The 19,035-nt window shown below is 28.2% G+C and overlaps 1 protein-coding gene across 1 annotated transcript; it reads left to right on the top strand.

Moving 5' to 3' along the window:
* The first annotated feature begins 2,558 nt into the window (after positions 1-2,558).
* LOC111038903 (cytokine receptor-like) lies at positions 2,559-18,714 on the top strand. Its single transcript, XM_022322173.1, has 13 exons — positions 2,559-2,642; positions 9,850-10,060; positions 10,674-11,138; positions 13,534-13,672; positions 13,738-13,910; positions 13,990-14,147; positions 14,210-14,447; positions 14,635-14,812; positions 14,911-15,059; positions 15,125-15,291; positions 16,178-16,382; positions 16,477-16,632; positions 17,397-18,714. Exons 2-13 carry the CDS (start codon positions 9,898-9,900, stop codon positions 17,636-17,638), a joined length of 2,433 nt encoding a protein of 810 aa, XP_022177865.1. The 5' UTR covers positions 2,559-2,642; positions 9,850-9,897; the 3' UTR covers positions 17,639-18,714.
* Positions 18,715-19,035: the final 321 nt, after the last annotated feature.

Raw genomic sequence — 19,035 nt, 5'->3', positions numbered from 1 at the left:
TAATAATATGATTAATAAGACACATTCAGAAATTTGTTTATTAACAGTAATACATTTTTTCCCGGCGGAATTTACATGTATGTTTCTTTACCTGTATTTTTTTCGGGCGGAATTTACATGAACCTTATTTTACCTGTAGTTCATTTTGGGCGGAATTTACCATTTTCGGGCGGAATTTACATGCGCCCCTAACAACGCTATCTCTTGAGCGTTGTATGTCGACACTTTTCATTGAGACGTCCTCTTAAATTTATGTTTATAGAAAGTTTTAAGTACTTTGTTTTAAGCACTAACTTCAAGTAGGTGCCTTTACCTAATAATAATTTTTTAGCTTTATGCTAAAAAACAACGAGTATCTAAAAACATTTAGAGTTTGAAATAATGTTGATTTTAGTATTTCACTAGAAGCTACAATGATGACGTTTGTTTTAAGAAACTTGAAAATCGTCTAAAATATATATTTAACATTTTAATATTTAATATGTACTACAATTGAATTATTGTTAATTTGTTATTTGACTTATTAATTATGACGATTTAATATTTATTTGAAAATTTATCATTGTACATATAAGAATATGAGATACATAATTAACACAATAAGTTTGCTTATTGCACCTCCTCTAAGGATGCTTATGAACATATGCAAGACAAGTTAAGAATCTCATACATCTAACAAAACCCTTGACATTGTCCCACGGAACACACTTTGGGAAACGCTGATCTAGATGATGCCGAAGATTAAAAACGTATGGTCACTTTAATTGGCACCAAAAACTCCATGTGAGGTTAAGAGAACGACTCATCAAAATATTTATTCAAAAAATGTCCTTTAAAAACACATTTATGTGTTCCAAAAATATGGGTAACTGAATGATTTTATTGTGATAACACGTATAAATGTACCTATACATTATCGGAGTATAGGGAAATTTAATCCTGATTTTTTATTTTTAAGTAAAAATGCCTAAAAATAACTGTCGAAAAAAGTAAAAACAGGCATTATTAAACATGAAATGTTTTACGACGTTTTAAAAATATTAACAATTGGGATTCTTACGGAACCAAATTTGAATCTCCTCTAAAATTTTGTTCATAGTTATTTTTANTATAGCCATAGGTTGATGTACAAAAATATAATATGAATTAACCCTACATTTGTTGCGTCGTAATAATACGTAATATTTATGCGTCATCATAAAAATCATCCATATATACCTATCATAATTATTAGGCTTAATCAAAATTAAGACGAGTATCTTCTGTTATCTCATTTTTGCAGGACCTATAACCTTTTTTCCCCATGACTCAATTTACCGCTTTCAAATGTACACAAAATGTCTTGGTCCCAATTTTTCTGCCCTAAAAATGCCAATTTCGTCCCATATTTTTCTTGAGAACGTTCGAATTTCTTCCGGACCATCTGGTGGTTGCAAACTTATTAATCATATTAAACAACTAAACACTATTTTGAACAACCGTACAACTTAATTGAGAGAAAAACAATGATTGAAACTGTAAGTCAGATTTTCAATCAAAACAAATTATCAGATTCGAATTCAAAAAAACAGTTATCTTTAAAATATATACCATTGCCATATTATTTTTTTATTTATAACAATTCGATCCATGCTCCATCGTCTCGCACCATTTTATATTCAATTACAACTATTATTAATATTACTTAACATGTATTACTTTTTTCGAATTTACGCTGGAGTTTTAATCACCTATTTACAGACAAACAAAACTACCAGGAACAAATCTTGTTATTTTTTCGAATTAGATCTGACGGTAAAGGCATCATATAAGAGGATACGATATCAGTAGCATTTCAACGATATAATTTCTTGTTAATTTGTTGATTATAGCTATAAAACCTACATTTTTTGTTCAAATTTCAGTATTGTTTTAAACTTTTCGACTAACGATCAGTGCTGCATTTTTTCTATACTATTCTATATTATCAATATGGATAGTGATTTGATATTTTGATCGACCTGGACATTATCTAATTAGCCACTTGAATAAATCCCTGTCATTTTTAAATAAATCAATTTTTTCTAGTTACTTATAATATTTATAATTATAAATTATTTACCTTATATTTTACTATTAAATCTTACCTAGTCGGGTAATACTGTAGCTGATAGAAACTGATTGATATTGACAATAGTAGGCAATGATTGTACCATAGGTACTATAGGTATACGTTTATCAAACATTGAACATACTATTCTCCTTTAATCTATATAGCGATAGAAAATAAAAATGGACATACACGTATTCCACCTCTGACAATATTGAGGATACTAATACTTACCTGCAATTATGTTATGTCTATACGATAGCGCTTACAATACTTGGGTAATTGCCGACGTATGCCGTTTTCACCCATATACGTACTAAAATTTATTGTCGGAATAAAAATATATTAATAGCCAAGTAGGGTGACGGGACAGACATTATGTTTAATTGAATGAAGATCAGTTTATATTGTGCCACCACCAGAATCATTTTTCACATAAAATATGGTGGGTCTTTATGTCGTTCATTTAAGCGCTCATAATTCATAGTTTAGTATGTTCTAACTGTTAGGAACGACTCCTTCTTTCTCTCGTGGATTGGCGCAAAATTATCAGGTGAATATCATAGATATATTATGTGTATCAATTTTTTTAGTAGTAAAATAAATCATTTTTCATCACGTTTATTGTGTATGTGTTCAGCGTATCCGTATGATAACGTTGTGCAGGGCTTTGCATTTAAACTATATAGCCATTGGAAACTTTGTTGATTTACTCTTGAAATTCGGTTCCATCAGATTTATCGACTAATACTTGTCAGATATGTGCTGTCTGTAGCTTAAATGCATAAAATATAAATCAATGGGTAGTAATTTATCTTGTTAGTAAAGGAACGATAATAGGTATTTTGTATTCTTGTTGTAGGTACTTACAAAATGTTCATATGAACTAAAATAGGTTTTTTTTTTAGTACCATAACTATAAATATTTCATTTAATGATAATGACCTAACCTTTTATTTAAGACTTAAAAAATCATAAATCGCTTTTTTTAATTTTATCATAACTAATGATTGTCTTCACCAATGTTCATTATAAATGGATTTAATATATTTTTTCTGCAGTAGGTAGTAGGGAGTTTATTTACTGTGCACTAAATTTATTCTTGTATTACCTAGCTGAATTACATTATAATATGGTTATTGGTAAGTAGTATAGGTATTTCTATTATTATTTTTAGTACAATATAGTATTTTTCATTGGATTAAATACGCCATAAGGATTTTGATTTTCTTGAGTATAATTTTAATAGTAATAATTACCTACTTAATACAATATAATAATTTTCCACGGACCAGAGAAAAAAATGTTTTGCTTTAGAATGTATGTTATTTTTTTCAGCAGATAATGTAATATAATACATACTACACTTATTATTAGCTGGTCTCAGATTCCACAGTGTTTTCTAATTACTGTGGAATACATATAAAGATAGAAGAATATATAGAAGAGTATAAGCTATATTCAAGATTTATCAGAATAGCCTGACAAATTAAATAATTTTTACTCCAATCAATATTCTAAAATGTTTGTATTTATAATTTGTAGATTCTTGCGCTGGAAGTACTTGTAAGCATTTTTTATTTTTATTGATAAATAGATATTAAAAATAAAAAAAAATAAAATATGGATATTTAGGGTACCTTATAAGTAATTAAAAGATTCCTTCTTTTGTTACTGTATTCTATATTTTTTGGCGCAAAATATGTATTTCAATACTATGTTATATTATATACCTAGCGCTTATTATTATTTTTATTTTTATTTTTATTTTGATAAATTAAGTTCCAACACTTATTATTAGTTTATCCATCTATCCTGAAACTTACTAAAATATCTTCTATTTGATTACTTTTGAAAGTAAAATTTATAAAATAGAAGACTTCATTAATGTTGCATCATATATTTACGAATATTAATTTATTACATACTATTCTTTTACTTCATTTTCGTATTAAACATCCCGTTTTTTTAAATAAATGTTATATATCATAAATTCTTAAACTAAGCCATGAGAATAATGTATAACACAAAAAATCTGTTAAATATATTCCGTTTACTGTAAAAACTTTAATTAGCGCTCTTCTACTGCCTGTTAGCAACCTACTCGTAGTCAGTCTTGTATAAGATTTTTTTAAGTAATTATTCAATTATTCAAGTACAGACACAGATACTAATTTTGAAAAGTATTTATATACAAATACAAAAACACTTTAAAAAAATATTTGTAGATACTTTCAAATTTTTTATAAACATTTTTTTTTTTACTTTATTTTACCTGAACTGAATCGATTCTCATGGTTCATATTAATTTTATAGAGCATTTTATAATTTGGTTTGACTATTTAATAATCATCTCTATTGCTTTGTTGAACCATTTTAATTTTTGTTTAAATATAATTCCCAGTAAAAAAATATATATTATAATAAATTCTTAATTTGTACTTATTTTTTTTTGTGTCATTAAAACTAAAATAGAAAATATTTAAACTAAAAAAAATTAGTATTTGAATAATTGTTATTGATTTTAAATACAAATATATTTTCGAATAAGTATTTAAAATACATTATCCAAGTACTTTTTTTAAAAGTACTTAAAATACGTATCTATTTAAGTACTTAAAATTATTTAAATACATTTACTCAAAAATGTTACTCGAGTTTCATACAAGAATGTCCAGAATGACATGGAGTTATCTAAAAGTACTCTAATAAATAGGACGGAAAAATCAAAGTAAAACTGAATCTAGGAAAAATAACCGTGGAAAAAAAAATTATTATTATTATTATGATTATAAACAAAGGTGAATAAGTAAATTCATAATTGATAAATTGAGCAATAAATGTAATATATTATATTATTTAATTAATTAGGGTATGGTTAAATATCTAATAAAAACATAGGATGCTACTAAAAATGTACATTAAGATATAGGTATCTATTACGATAGTATAGTCAGTATTTTAAATTTTTAAATGCTTTATTGCAGGAATATTCGAAAATTACAAATGTTAAAAGTTAAAAATATATTTGGATTTAAATTAAAAACTAATACTTTGGCATTTAATATAAAATAATACGCATGTTAATAACTATAAACATCATAGCAAACAGTAATTAATAGTAAGAAATGTGTAGGTATCAATATATATTAATTTATATTAAAGACAATATTTTTTACTATTGGTAATAAAGGATATATCACGGGTTTTTATTTTGGGTATTATTTCCATAGGCTTTTATTCCTACCAAGAATTTTTTTTATGGATGTTTTTTTTCTTTTTCTTTTTTCCGTATTCTAAGACTGAGCTATTTGGGTACCGATAATGTTTTATACTGCATATAATGTTTATTGCTTTAAAAATCCTTTTAGTTCTTTCTGCACTTTTATGAGCATTCGTAGTCAGATGGATTCAGAAACAATGGTATTTTTTATGATTTTATTATTATTATGTTTAAAAGTGTATGACATTTAAAGTCTATCCGTTATAACCATAATAATCAATTTAGTTACAATAGCTACCTATAAATAATAATATTATTAGAAAATTATATTATGTTATCTTAGTGACCATTTTTCATCTCGAATACAATTAGTCGATCATGTTTTAAAAATTTTGAATTATTTTTCATTATTCCAAGTTAATTAATACTAAACGGTTAAATTTGACCAATTAATTAATTTAAAAATAAATCCGAGTGTGCCAGTAGTTTATAAAAGGTATACAATGCACCATGAATGTACTTGGTATTATTATTGTATTCGGCTTTATTGCCCTCATATACGGCATAATTCAGTAATAAAGATTATTGATGTAAAGAGAGGAGGAATAAAAACATATATGAAATTATTAATACCTATTAAATGACAATCCGTTTATTTATTGTGGCACCACCAAATAAATAATAATTTCCCAAGGCCTGCAGAGGTGCATGACTTGATGAATTATATTAATTCAATTTAGTCGAGTTAAAAAAAAAAATATTTGAAAGTTAATTTTAGGTTATATATAGGCTTATATTATGTTATCATTGAATATAAATACTAGTATGTAGCTATAGCCACTGATAAATTTAAAATAAACTATTAAAGCAGAATTATAATTTATAGATATTTAAAAAATATTTAAACTCTATTCACGGTCTATGGACACAACGTTTTTACCCAAAGGGTAAAACGGAACCCTATTACTAAGACTTCGCTGTTCGTCCGTCCGTCCGTTCGTCTGTCACCAGGCTGTATCTCATGAACCGTGATACTAAGACGGTTCAAATTTCTACAGATGACATATTTCTATTGCCACTACAACAAAAAATACTACTAATAAAATAAAATAAATATTTAAGGGGGCTCCCATACAACAGACATGATTTTGTTGCCGTTCTTATCAGTGGCGGTTCGTGAGGTTCATCTTAGGTGGTGCACAAGAAATGTATAAAATACCTGTGTAAGATGGTAAAAATATTAATTTTCTGAACATTCATTTGAAAAATTCATAGGAATATGTCAATTTTTAATCTGTTTTTATATTATATTGATGGTATTAATAGTAGGTAGTTAATAGTTGATCTTGAGAGCACACTAGCGCAATTAACAGATAATGATAATTCGATAATGTAGTGTTATCGTTTCGACGATCGACGCGACAACGTGATTTGATAAAAATCAATATAAATGACATTAAATGTGCTCCAAACTACTATATATTATTACTAAACGACGCGTCGAGACATATAGCTAATATTTACATGGCCGCCCGGAGCACAGACTATTTGTGCTCCGCGAATTATTTAATCTATAAAGACACACTTCTCAAAATGAAAAACTGAAAAAAAATTTATTTACAGACCATGTGCCTAATAATCAATTATATATTAGTATATAATATATTACCTTAGGAATCTAATTATTTTTTAAATATTTTTATTTTTTTGGGTGGTTCATGTTCTCCTGTGCTCCATACCATACGAACCGTATGAGGGGTGAGGCAGAATCTGCTTGGCAGATATGTATTTTTTCAAAATATATTGGAGAAATATACTATTAAAATATTAAAATGAGTTTCAAGTTAAATTTTATAATAATTAAATTAATATTTGATTCTAACCTTTAAGAACATATAAATAATAAACCATATTATCATATTTAATATTTATCTTAAATATCAAAATAAAGTCAACTAAAAATACATATATATAACATGTACATATGTATAAAATAAGTTATTAATTATTATGTTAAATTTTAATTGTTATTGCTTGATAAGAACCGATATTTTTAATTTGTTATAAAAGTATTGTGGGTAGGTAATATGTATACACTTGTCTTACATTACACGATATGACAACCTCACAGTTCCTATTTCTATTAGTGGAAGTTATATCGGTTCAACAAATAGCTAATGAATAATGTTGACAAACTCTGAGAACCGAATCGTTTAGCCTCATTTCATAATAAAATTCCGACTTCCCTTTCTACCATGATATATTTTATAATCATACGGCCGTCCAACACGTTTGAGGCTAAATATTACTAGCCTCTCGGCACTCTTCGGTTTTCGTCGAGATCGTTCTATCATTCAAATAACCTCTTCGTCGTGATTTTTGATAACAGTGATGTATTAAGTACTATGATAACTAATATTATACACTACAAAATAAATTTGTTTTGTTATTATAATAATATAATATAGTAACAAAAAGCTTTTATATTTTAAAATGTAGATTATATTATTGAATATTTGAATATAATATTCTTAAAGTCGATTGGAAAGAACTATAATTATAGTACATATACCTCCTTTTCCTTTACAATAGTTAGGTAAAGCTGCGCCTCACTTGCCTCCCCTGACAAGCCACCACAGCCTCACAGAGAATTTTTTATGATATTTAATCTACCATAGACCGCATAGTAAGTGGTAGAGTGAAAGGCTTGGTCGGAATCTGTATAAATATCATACGTCTCATGTCTACTAAGAGACAAATTCGGACTCAGCAAGCTCGAGCTTGAAATATATTGTACAAAAATATATATATAATATAATGTATACATTGTTTCACATCTTTAGTTACTATTGCATTTGTATTATTCTTCCATAAAAATGAATGCGATATCTTGGAGGGCTTTCACACTTATGTTCAGTGGCCTTACGTTTCAAAGTATTGCTTAATATTTGGAGTTATATTTTATTTAATTTTATGTTGTTATGTATATTACATGATTTTCACAAGATACCCTCGTTGTGTAATACTTTTAAATTTGCAATGCATCCGCATTAGAAAATTTGTATCGTTGTAACCCATTTCAGAGGAATTTTTCGAAACTAAATTTGTATTTTATTAATTGCTAAAATTTATTTTCCCTTTTCACTTCAAATTTTGTCACTAGGATATGTTTTACGAATTCAATGGAATACAGCGTATATCTACTTATAAAGTAATACATGGTTATCGTGGTCATAAAATATTAACAACAAAATAAAAGTAGTGTATAGAAATCAATGAATATCGATCTATTTAGTAGATTAGGACGATTAAAATGATAAGACTAAATTCAATAAATATATATATGTATATATATATGTACATATAATAGTATATTTAGGCATCCAGTGCTAGACTATACTTGAATGCAAAGGGCCAATGACACAGTAGAAGTCGTAAAATAATATGAGAACCCCTTGTTAAATAATATTTTACATTTTTGGGAGCCAATTTAAATACAAATTTTTCGGGACCAAATTCAATGGTCAGCTTCATTTATACCAAAATTTGGGAGCCATTCAATGATTGCTACATTTTATTATGCATTTGCTGGAGAAATTTAAACTAACCATATTGAGTACCTCCGGGTGTATGGACTGGAGGAACAGCTAAAAAATTCTCCAATAATACAATTTTGATTTGTTATTATTTGCTAACTATTTAGTAACAACTCGTGTATGTTTGGAGAAGATCGGACAAAGCGGTCGGGTTACCTGAACTTGACCCACCTAAATACTGTTAAAAGTAACGGATCCTGGTGCATGGGTATAGTTACCCCCTTAAGGTGAAATTTAATTTTGAGAAATTGTTTTGGTTTTACAAAATTCTACAAAATTAAGTACACAACTCATGCTGCAGGGTTGTGAAACAATTGATTTTGAAATTATTGTTACCATATAACACACCTCATTGTTACTTATTTGTGGATCTTTGAAGCCTGATTTTTTTAGATATACAGATATTTGCCCACGAATTCAGCTAACAACATGTCTTCTGGGTGTTTTTTAAACAAAAGTGAAACCTTAGAAGAAATTTTTTATAATTTTTAATTGTTCGCTTGTATATCTAATAAAATGTGGCTTGGTGAGGCGCTGTCGTACTCTCAATCTGCGGCAACGCTCTGAACGTGCGTACCGGCTGTCGTTGCTAGCACTCGGATGGGTGACCATCCAGGTTTTTAGCAACACATTCTTGCCACACATACAAACGTGTTCCAACCAACCGTCCCCCACACACAGTACCAGGCTAAGGACCTTAGTAGTTGAAGTCTTAATCCAAAAAAAAAATATATACATGATAAAATATAATTTGAATAATACTGGAACAGACAACGCCGCTGCTGTTATATAAAACAGTTACATTAAAAAACAAAGTGGTGGATACCTCCACCGTCAAATTAAGATCACTTCGCATCTCTAGACGTGTTCACAGGATCACACATTTTAACATTTAACATTTTTTTTTTGAATCTCTATAATTTTAATTACATTTATTACAGGTGTATTGCCAGTTAACGGTAATTACTTATAGTAATCGATCTTGAATAATGGTTGCTGATACAAAAATGGTTCGACCACTATCTACAACAATAAATCGACGCAGTTTGTCATCAATTACAATACTATGGACCACGTTAATATTAATGACGTTTCTAGTTGATTTAGCCTATTCGTCAGTATCATGTGGCAACGGTATAAAGTCTGTTGGAGGTAAGAAACTGCAGTATTATTAAATGTTTATTAATTGTATTTTTTATATTAATCTTTTTTAGTTGAAACGGAAATTTATTCAGTAAAATATCATCAAAGTTTTTAGTGGAGATTTATTGCTCAGGCATTTCAAAAAAAAATATATATAAATTGTATCGTTGATTAAATAATAGTTTCTATGCATGATAGTATCTTCAAGAACCATTTATTTTTCTTCAATAATTCTTGTAGGGTTGATTGTTTTAAATTTTAATATTTAGCCATCTTTGAAAACATAAAAATTGTGTATCAGGTAGGTAATAATATATTAAATTACCATAGAAAACTATGAAATTATCAATTTGTCTTGATACTATTATATTCAGACTTCTAATCTAAATATTTTATCCACTAAATACAATATTAGTGTTGACACTATTCATTAACATTTAAATATATTTAACATATTTTTGTATGATTTTCTTCAGTTGAAACATTTTTTTTTTTTGGTCAACTAAAAAAGTTCACCTGATTATTAAAAAATGAATGTATTTACATATATTTATATAGCTAGTAAAAGTTTTGTGATAAGTAATCAATAACACTCTTGTGTATATTATTGTAACAATTTTAGGAACGGTCCCAAGCGGTGACATCTTCCTAGAGTATGGCAGTGGAGTTCCTTTGGAAATCACTTGCACCTTGCAATCTGATACCATAATAGTGCAGAACTTGTTTCGTGATCGAACGGACAGTAGTAATAAAACCAAATATCCAAGCCACAGGATCGTGTTTTATAAAAACGCCGAAATTGTACCCAGACAATACGTGACAATCGTCAACGCAACATCGGCTCAACTCCGCATCCCAAACCCCCCAGCTGGCCAAGATACCTATTATTGCACACTATTACTTGATTATGAACGGCGTCAAAACGAAAGTTATATTAATTCCAGCGGTGATCACTCATATATTATGTCATTTAACGGTTCGTCCATGTTGCCCACTGTACAAGATTTAGCTTATGGCTCAGAAACGAATGGATCTCATCAACTGGGATCACAAGTCAGGGTGTGTTTGAATAGAGTCTATGTAGGATGTAAGTTAACCAGAACATTCAAATAGATTTTATTATAACTATACATTATAATAAATAAATCATAACAGGAGTTAGACACGGTCCTCTGTTTGAGATAAAGTGGACTATCAATAATTAGTTACTACGTTGGGGACGAGAGCAACGTTTAACGCGGCATGTGTGTAAAATACATACAGACGGTCATTTCCCGCTAATTGTTTCTTTTATAGGCCGGATATTTTATGGTATTTTCTCTAGTTGTTTACTTGGCATTGAATAATCTGATTCAATTGTTTTTTTCGTCAAATTCTCCGAGTATAGATCAAAAAATAATTCTAAAAATAAATATACTGTAAAAACCAATAATAGTAATATACACATAATTTCAACAGTTTGAGAGAACAAATCGAAAAGTCGATATGATATAGCAATTTTTATTATAAGTACATGTTGGCACAGAAATCAAAAAAAAGTAAATTTTTATTAATTCTTTGTACACACTTAATATTTATAATTTTATAATAATTATAAAAATGATCACATATTAATTTAAATATTTGTAAATAAAATATAAAAACAGTTATGATAGTTAAAATATCAATAAACATATCACCTTTCTTAAAAATAACAATTCTTCAACAAAAAAGTAATAAAAATAATAATAAATCAAACCGTTTCTAAAAAATATTTTTAAAAATACATAATTGCGTTTACAAAATAATTTTAAGTAAAAGTGAATCAAATCTAAATAAACAATCAAACTAAAAAAAAATAAAAAGTCAATGCAATGTAGTATCATTTTATTATTACCAATATTGCTTTTTAGTGTGATATATTTCAAAACAATTATCAATGGAAAGGGGTACATTACAAATTGGTTTCTTTTTTACCTCTATCTAATAACCCTGTTTTGATTTTTTTTGTGCATACTTTACACGTTCTACAAGGATTAGATTTTTTTGGAGTGGGTAAAATTTTATTAAAAAATGTCTCCCAATAAGCTCATCGACATTATTTGTTTCATATCCTGTCCCTGTGTCAATTACTTTACCCGCTTTCTCGGTCATTTATTTGCCGAGATTTAGAATGGATGTTTTTATTTTGTGCATCATAATGTTTATATATTATACAACTATTAACAGTACTAACTTTAAATAAATAAAAAAACTACGTTTTAATTTATAGTATGTAATCATTTGGTCTCCGTGATGAACTCCTGTATTATACCTTATCATAATCGACGATGGCCAAGTTTTCAAATATTTGTACGGGTTCTCTTTAGCTTTTGCAGTTACAGATGCCATGTCAGCCGAGTGGCATGTTAACATAATAGGAACATCCCCTGTCTTTCCATTTTAAACAAATTTTTGGGCCATCCCTATCAAAAACCATTTCATCCTTTCCTAATTGTATGTTAATTACTGTATATTTCGGAAGTCTTCTACGATTTACCATAACAGTTCCTACAGCATTTGTTTTATTTTAATATCCCAAAGATATTCTAACACCTTAGGTCTAGTATAAAATCTATCCATATAAATTATATGGCCTTTCTTAAAATACTGTTTTAATGAACGACTATATAAAGGTATAATTAAATTATTTGCATCTCTCTTTGCAGAATAAATCTCGAAATTTAATGTTTATCCTGTAATAGGGTCAGAAGCAATTAACAGTTTCATGGCATATTTTCGGGTTTATTTTTCATGTACACCCTAAAATGAACTCGACCACGAAAAGACATGCCCCCTCATCTACAGTAATATTTTGACCAGGATAATATAATCTGGGCATTTTATAATTAAAAAAATTAACGTACGATCTAATTGTATTTATTATGGGTAGTGTGGAACACCGAGCAATGTGGTCCTGCCTGGGCAATGTAAACCTCGAATTTTTTTTTGAACCAACTAATATAAGTTTTTATTTTTATTATGAATTATAATTATTGGCTATTTATAGTATTGATATTTTTTTAAAACGATCATTATTAATTTTTTTCTGATGTATCATAATATTATACGAATACTTTGATGGAATAAAAAAAAAAATTAACAAGTATCATAATTTCATTTTTATAATATATTATAATTTTATTATTATCTATTTATTTGAACAAGATTTAGAAGCATGGCGTTTGGAATTACATAGTCTGTCTGCTTTTCTACACTTGATTCTTAAATAGGCAGTACGATGAGTAACAAAAATTGGTTTATACACAGTCTTTCAAATTGCCTAACCTAACATATACAAACTATCATAACCAGGTTGACTTTTTCGAACATATTTATCAATATTTGCTATGTGTTGTATTGAAAAAATACATATAAAGATATCCCCTTTCATAAGAATTGAAGCATATGTCGTTTTAATAAGAATTTAAAATAAAAACCATTTAACGGTTATATTTGCCTAGATAAACCTGCCATCATAAGAAATTTTACATGTATTTCTGACAATTGGGTTAGTTTGAGATGCAATTGGAACACGTCAGAGAATCCAATCAAAACCACTTATTCGTTATTATTCAGATTACCTGGTCGTGCTGGAGGCAGGTAATGTATTAGAGCTATTAATAATATTTTTCATTTATTGTGTATAACTTTTTTTTTATAAATAGAATATTCATAAATTGTCCGACGGATTCAGATATCAGAGAGAATACTTGCTATTGGGATTTCGATACTACTCCCATATATAGACAACCTTATGAGTTTTACGATTTCAGATTAAATGGCCAAAATGTGTTAGGAAATTCATCTACATTTTTCAACTTTCATCATTACGCCAATAGTATATTTATATACAAAAATCATAATTTACTTTATGATCAAAGTGTTATAAACGTTAATTAATATTCTTTTATATTCAGTAATTCCCGCGAGCCCTATAAATATCACCGTGGTGGATAAAACAGAATCAAGTGCCATGTTTAGGTGGTCAGTGGGCACTATGACAAACTTTCCACGGGAACTAATTCATAAGATCGAATATAAGTCACAATGGGACTCCGATCTTAAACATTGGCATGTGAGTGTTGAAAAACCAAGAATGAAAATAAAAACGATATGATGGTTTCAATTTTTTTACAGTCTGTAAATACAAGTGACGTGCATTGCAGTATGTCATTGCCGTCCAATAAAACAAATTCATTTCTGTATACTATGAATTGCCAAGAACGTGATAATGATTATTATTATTTTAATGTCACTGATCTAAAATATCCGTTTGCACATTACGATGTTTGCATATACGTACGTTCTTCACTCGCCCGCGGGGAGGATAAGTGGTCACCTCCTGGTTGTATAACTCTGAAAACCAAACCTTCTAGTGAGTTAATACTTAATGGCTTATTAAAATTTGTCTATATTATAGACGAAAAAGTGATATCGGGTTGCTAAAATGAAAGCGTAAGATGTACCCATATAATAAATAAATATACTATTACTATCCTCTAAAACAAATTCAATACAACACAAATGAATAACATTTTTATAATTCATCATATGATTCATAGTACCAAGAAGACCGCCAAGAACTGATGTTGGGAGCTTTGAGAGTCTTCCTTCACGAATCGACAAATCCAAAAGAAACGTTTTCATTTATTGGCAAAAAATTGATGATAGCGAGAAATGTGGTGATTCGTTTGAGTACCGTGCTTACTATACTTCAACTACAGAACAAAATGAGACCACGTAAGTGCCATTTATTTATTTATTCTTTTAATTTTATTAAAACAATTTTTCTTATTCAATCGTTAAAATTGATACTGTTATTGTTTATAAAAATTTAGTATTCACTTTAGTGATGAGATATTTGATAATTATGCCAAATTTAAAGAGCTCAGTACTTCGGTTAGTTACAATTTTACAGTCTATTCATCCAACAAAGAAGGTTTGTCAACGGAGTACTCAACAATATACGTACCTAGTGAATCACAGAGTAAGAATTCGATAAATGTACCAATGTTGATCAGAATTTTTTAAATAGTATTTTATTGTTATTAGGGGTTGAAAAACCAACATTACTGACAAAAATGGTATTTGATCAAGAAGGTGTTTTTGAACTTTCCTGGAAAAATGCCGTCAATACGAAATTGTCCACTGCCGATGAACTGAATTACTACACATTATTTTGGTGTGAAAATGTTAGTCGTCATCCATATCAGTGTGATGTACGTAAATTCAATTAAAATAATTTTTTGATCACAATTAATACACACGTTGTGGCAGAAATTTAGTTTTGAAAAATACCATTCTATTGAATTCGTGCTGCTTATAAAAACACTAATTTTATCTTGGTTTATTTTTAAGATTTTATTTTCAAATGACGAGCTATGTTTCTATAAAAGGTTTATTACGATTTCGGTATAATTGATATACAATGTAGAGTATATTGTGGTAAGATGGTGCACTTTTTTATAAAATGTGTTCAAATCGTACAATACTACGAGTACATTGTTAGAATAAAAAATAAACTTTTTTCGTAATAAAACAAATTAAAAATTTTAAAATACACCTAATTTAACAAGTATATAGTACAGTTGTAGGTATAACCAAAGAAAGATTATCAATATTATGATATAACGGTAGCTTTTATGTTGTGGTATACTAAGTAAATGAATATAATTATTATTCCTGCAGAAAGTAACAGTCTTTAAATGAACATGAGAACTATGATTATTTAAAATCAAAAGAGCTGTTGAGTCTAAAGAAGGTTTCGCATGCTGTTTGAAATGCTCAAGCTACCCAAAAAAACATCTAAATTTATGTATAGAGAAGCAGATAATATTCCTAACGTTTTTGGAGCAGCTCCATTTAAAATGTTCATCTTCATCCTTTTTTTTGGAAAAATGTATATAGGTGGCATATAAATCTCACTAGCACTAAACCAACACACAGCTGTTCATAGTTCAAATCTTTCAGCAGTCTTCCATTAAAAGTTTGTTTTCATACCTTTTCTCTCAAATTATCCAAACTAATCATCCTGGATATACATCTAAGATCCATCGGAATGAACCAACTTTACTGATATTTAACTGAGTGTGATGTGTTTTGCAGGGTTATATGAACTGGACGCATGTCCCTAGTTCAGAATATCGCTGCAATGTCACTATATTTAATTATAATGTTAAAAAACATTATCAATTTGCAATAAGTGCTAACAGTCGACGTTTAGTAAGTAATGGAACCAATAGTTATCATCAAACCAATTGTAACAGTAGTGGAATGGTGTGGGAATCATGTACAATACAAAATAATATAAGTATGAATCTCTATTTTTTTTTTTTTTTTTGGTTGGATTGCATTGTATAATTTGTCAATGTTCATTTTGAATTTATCTGTTTATAATTGTGTAGCTGCAAGAAAAGTTGAGAACGTTTGGGTTAGTGTGATCAGCTCGACGTTTATTGGCTTGAGATGGAATATTGAGTGTACTGATAGAATCGGTTTAGTTGGTGAATATCAAATATTTTATTGTGCTGTTGCTGCCACAAAAAATTACATTTGCAACGGTAAGAATATTTCTTATTAATGATTTAATGCAACAATAACAACAATATTGTTAGATTAAGATAATTTAATTTTCAATCACTGAAAAGATTGGGTAAAAAATATCAGTAATAATTATTTGTGCGTATTGCTTTAGTTCACACACAATATTTAATGATTCCACAAAGAACTTATGTGAAATTAAAAATTTTATCATTAAAAATGTAGCATTATAATTATTTCATATTCATACCTAATCTATACATGCAAACCGAAGTATTTAGATATAAACTCAGTCTAAAAAAAGAACAATCACTTTTTGAGCATCGTGAATGATGTGATTGGCACATGATCACTCTAACATCAGGTTGTTTGTAGGGGATGCGCAGCACTGAAAAAAATCGGTGGGCCGATTGATTATTATCTTTTGAGATGGAGTATTGGTATGAAAAGTAAATTGGTTGAAAATACTGATACGACTAATGATACCTAGAGATTAAGTAGAAACAATGAGTACATATTTTATATTTTGTAATTTAGTTTAATTTTAATAGCATTTGTATTTAAAAAGGTGTATTATTTATATCCATAGTTAGTGATAAGACATAATAAAATATTATATAATAGTTGCTGTAAACGGTTAATGATGTGTGATTTTTGTTTGCATATTAGGTGTTTAGATAAATACGATCTACCTAGTTGTTTTATTTAATATTTATAAATGTATGGATATTTAGTATCTAATTATGAAAATGTATAATAATTAGAAATCTATTTTATATTATAGGATCCATGTTGTCTAAAACAATGACCAGAGAAGCGGCACAAAAAGACGGAGGTTTTACATTATTAACAAATCTTGAGCCTTATACTACATACATTGTTTCCATAGCAATAAATACAAACTATGGCAAAGGAATACATAGTGATCCTTTACTAATTACCACATTAGGCTTAGGAGGTTGGTATTTAAAAGAAGAATATCCCACATCTGTTCAACAAATAATGAAACAAAATTTTTATCCTTAATCCATGATAGTTGGAAGCTCGTTCATAATACAACATTTATTCTTATTTTGCAATATTTTTGATTGTATAAATATTACACATCTAGACAACTTGATTCTACTTACTAAGAATATACAATTTCAAACAAAATGACTTCCTTTAGTCCCAACATACCTAGGGATGTAGGTACTATATTAGTACTTTATCCATACTTCATTCTACAACAAGTATTGACAATATTGTATACCTAGTGTAGTTGCATGTAGTGTGTACTCATGAAGGCACTCCTATAGTTCACACTCTCTCTATGTTTAAAATAATTAAAGTTAAGTCACTTATGTATACAAGCGTTTTATTTAATTGTTTTGTTAGAAGGCACAATGTTATTGTCAACATTATTAGATCAATATAAATTAAAACAAACAAAAAATGTAAGTTTTTCAATTTTATCAATTTTATAATTACTATTACTGTTTTTAATCTTGTAATACCTATTGCATTCACAAATGTACAGTAAATAGTAAGTCATTTATAATGAATCATTAGTCAATACCTCAAAGTGTTATTGATACTTACATTTCAATTATTAATTATATTTTTGTTAGTCTCCCACCCTATATTTAAATACATTTTAACTCAAATATTTTGTGAAATCCAACTATAATAGATAATGAACTAGAAAATATTTTATACTAAAATACAATATAATGATGTATGAATTATGAATATGGTAGGATGATATTTTGTATCATAATATAATTGCTAAATAATAATACTCTAATACATAAAGCCACTTCCAATAAGAGTTTGATTTTTTCATGGATTTTATCTTGCCTGAATCATTGCTCAACTCTAAAATGACACCCGGATAATATTCATTTTCTAATGTTTTAATACAATATGAGCTTATAGATTTAACTACCAGCTTAAACTTTGTTACGGTAATCTCTTTGCTGAGCCATAACTTCTTCTTTTTTTTTTATTTTGCCAAAGATCTTTATCGGCAAATCTCCCAGTTTTCGCCTTCTGATTCATCTTTAAATATTATTTCTTGCTATTATCCTCTATCTTGTGGGTGAGAAGCATTGGAGGTACATGGTTATGAAGCTAAATTTATTGTTGTAATACTTTTTCTAGCGGGTAAATTTATTATTTTTCTGTTACCACCAGGTTTTTTTCTGTCTAATCTGCCTTCTTCTTCTCTAAGAACATATTTTTGTGATCGTCTACGAGATTAGTCTCGTCAAAGTTAAAAATATGACTTGGATGATCTTCTACCAATTCTATAGATAAGAATGATATATACTGAAATAAATCGTCTTTAATTATTCCCACACGTGATTTTTTTTTATGTTATCAGTAAAACTTTTTGCTAGTTGGGGATATCATATTAGAAAGTTTAACACCTAATCATGACC

Source organism: Myzus persicae, unplaced genomic scaffold (genome assembly GCF_001856785.1).
Source record: "Myzus persicae strain clone G006 unplaced genomic scaffold, MPER_G0061.0, whole genome shotgun sequence".
Classification (NCBI taxonomy): domain Eukaryota; kingdom Metazoa; phylum Arthropoda; class Insecta; order Hemiptera; family Aphididae; genus Myzus; species Myzus persicae.
The sequence above is the reverse complement of the archived record's forward strand: the minus strand, read 5'-3'. Positions and strand labels throughout refer to the sequence as shown.

Coding starts and splice junctions, on each gene's coding strand:
- LOC111038903 (XM_022322173.1), top strand. CDS start 9,898: ATGGTTGCTGATACAAAAATGGTTCGACCACTATCTACAACAATAAAT. Junction 13,673..13,737: donor CCTGGTCGTGCTGGAGGCAG/GTAATGTATTAG, acceptor TTTTATAAATAG/AATATTCATAAATTGTCCGA. Junction 14,448..14,634: donor TCTGAAAACCAAACCTTCTA/GTGAGTTAATAC, acceptor TATGATTCATAG/TACCAAGAAGACCGCCAAGA.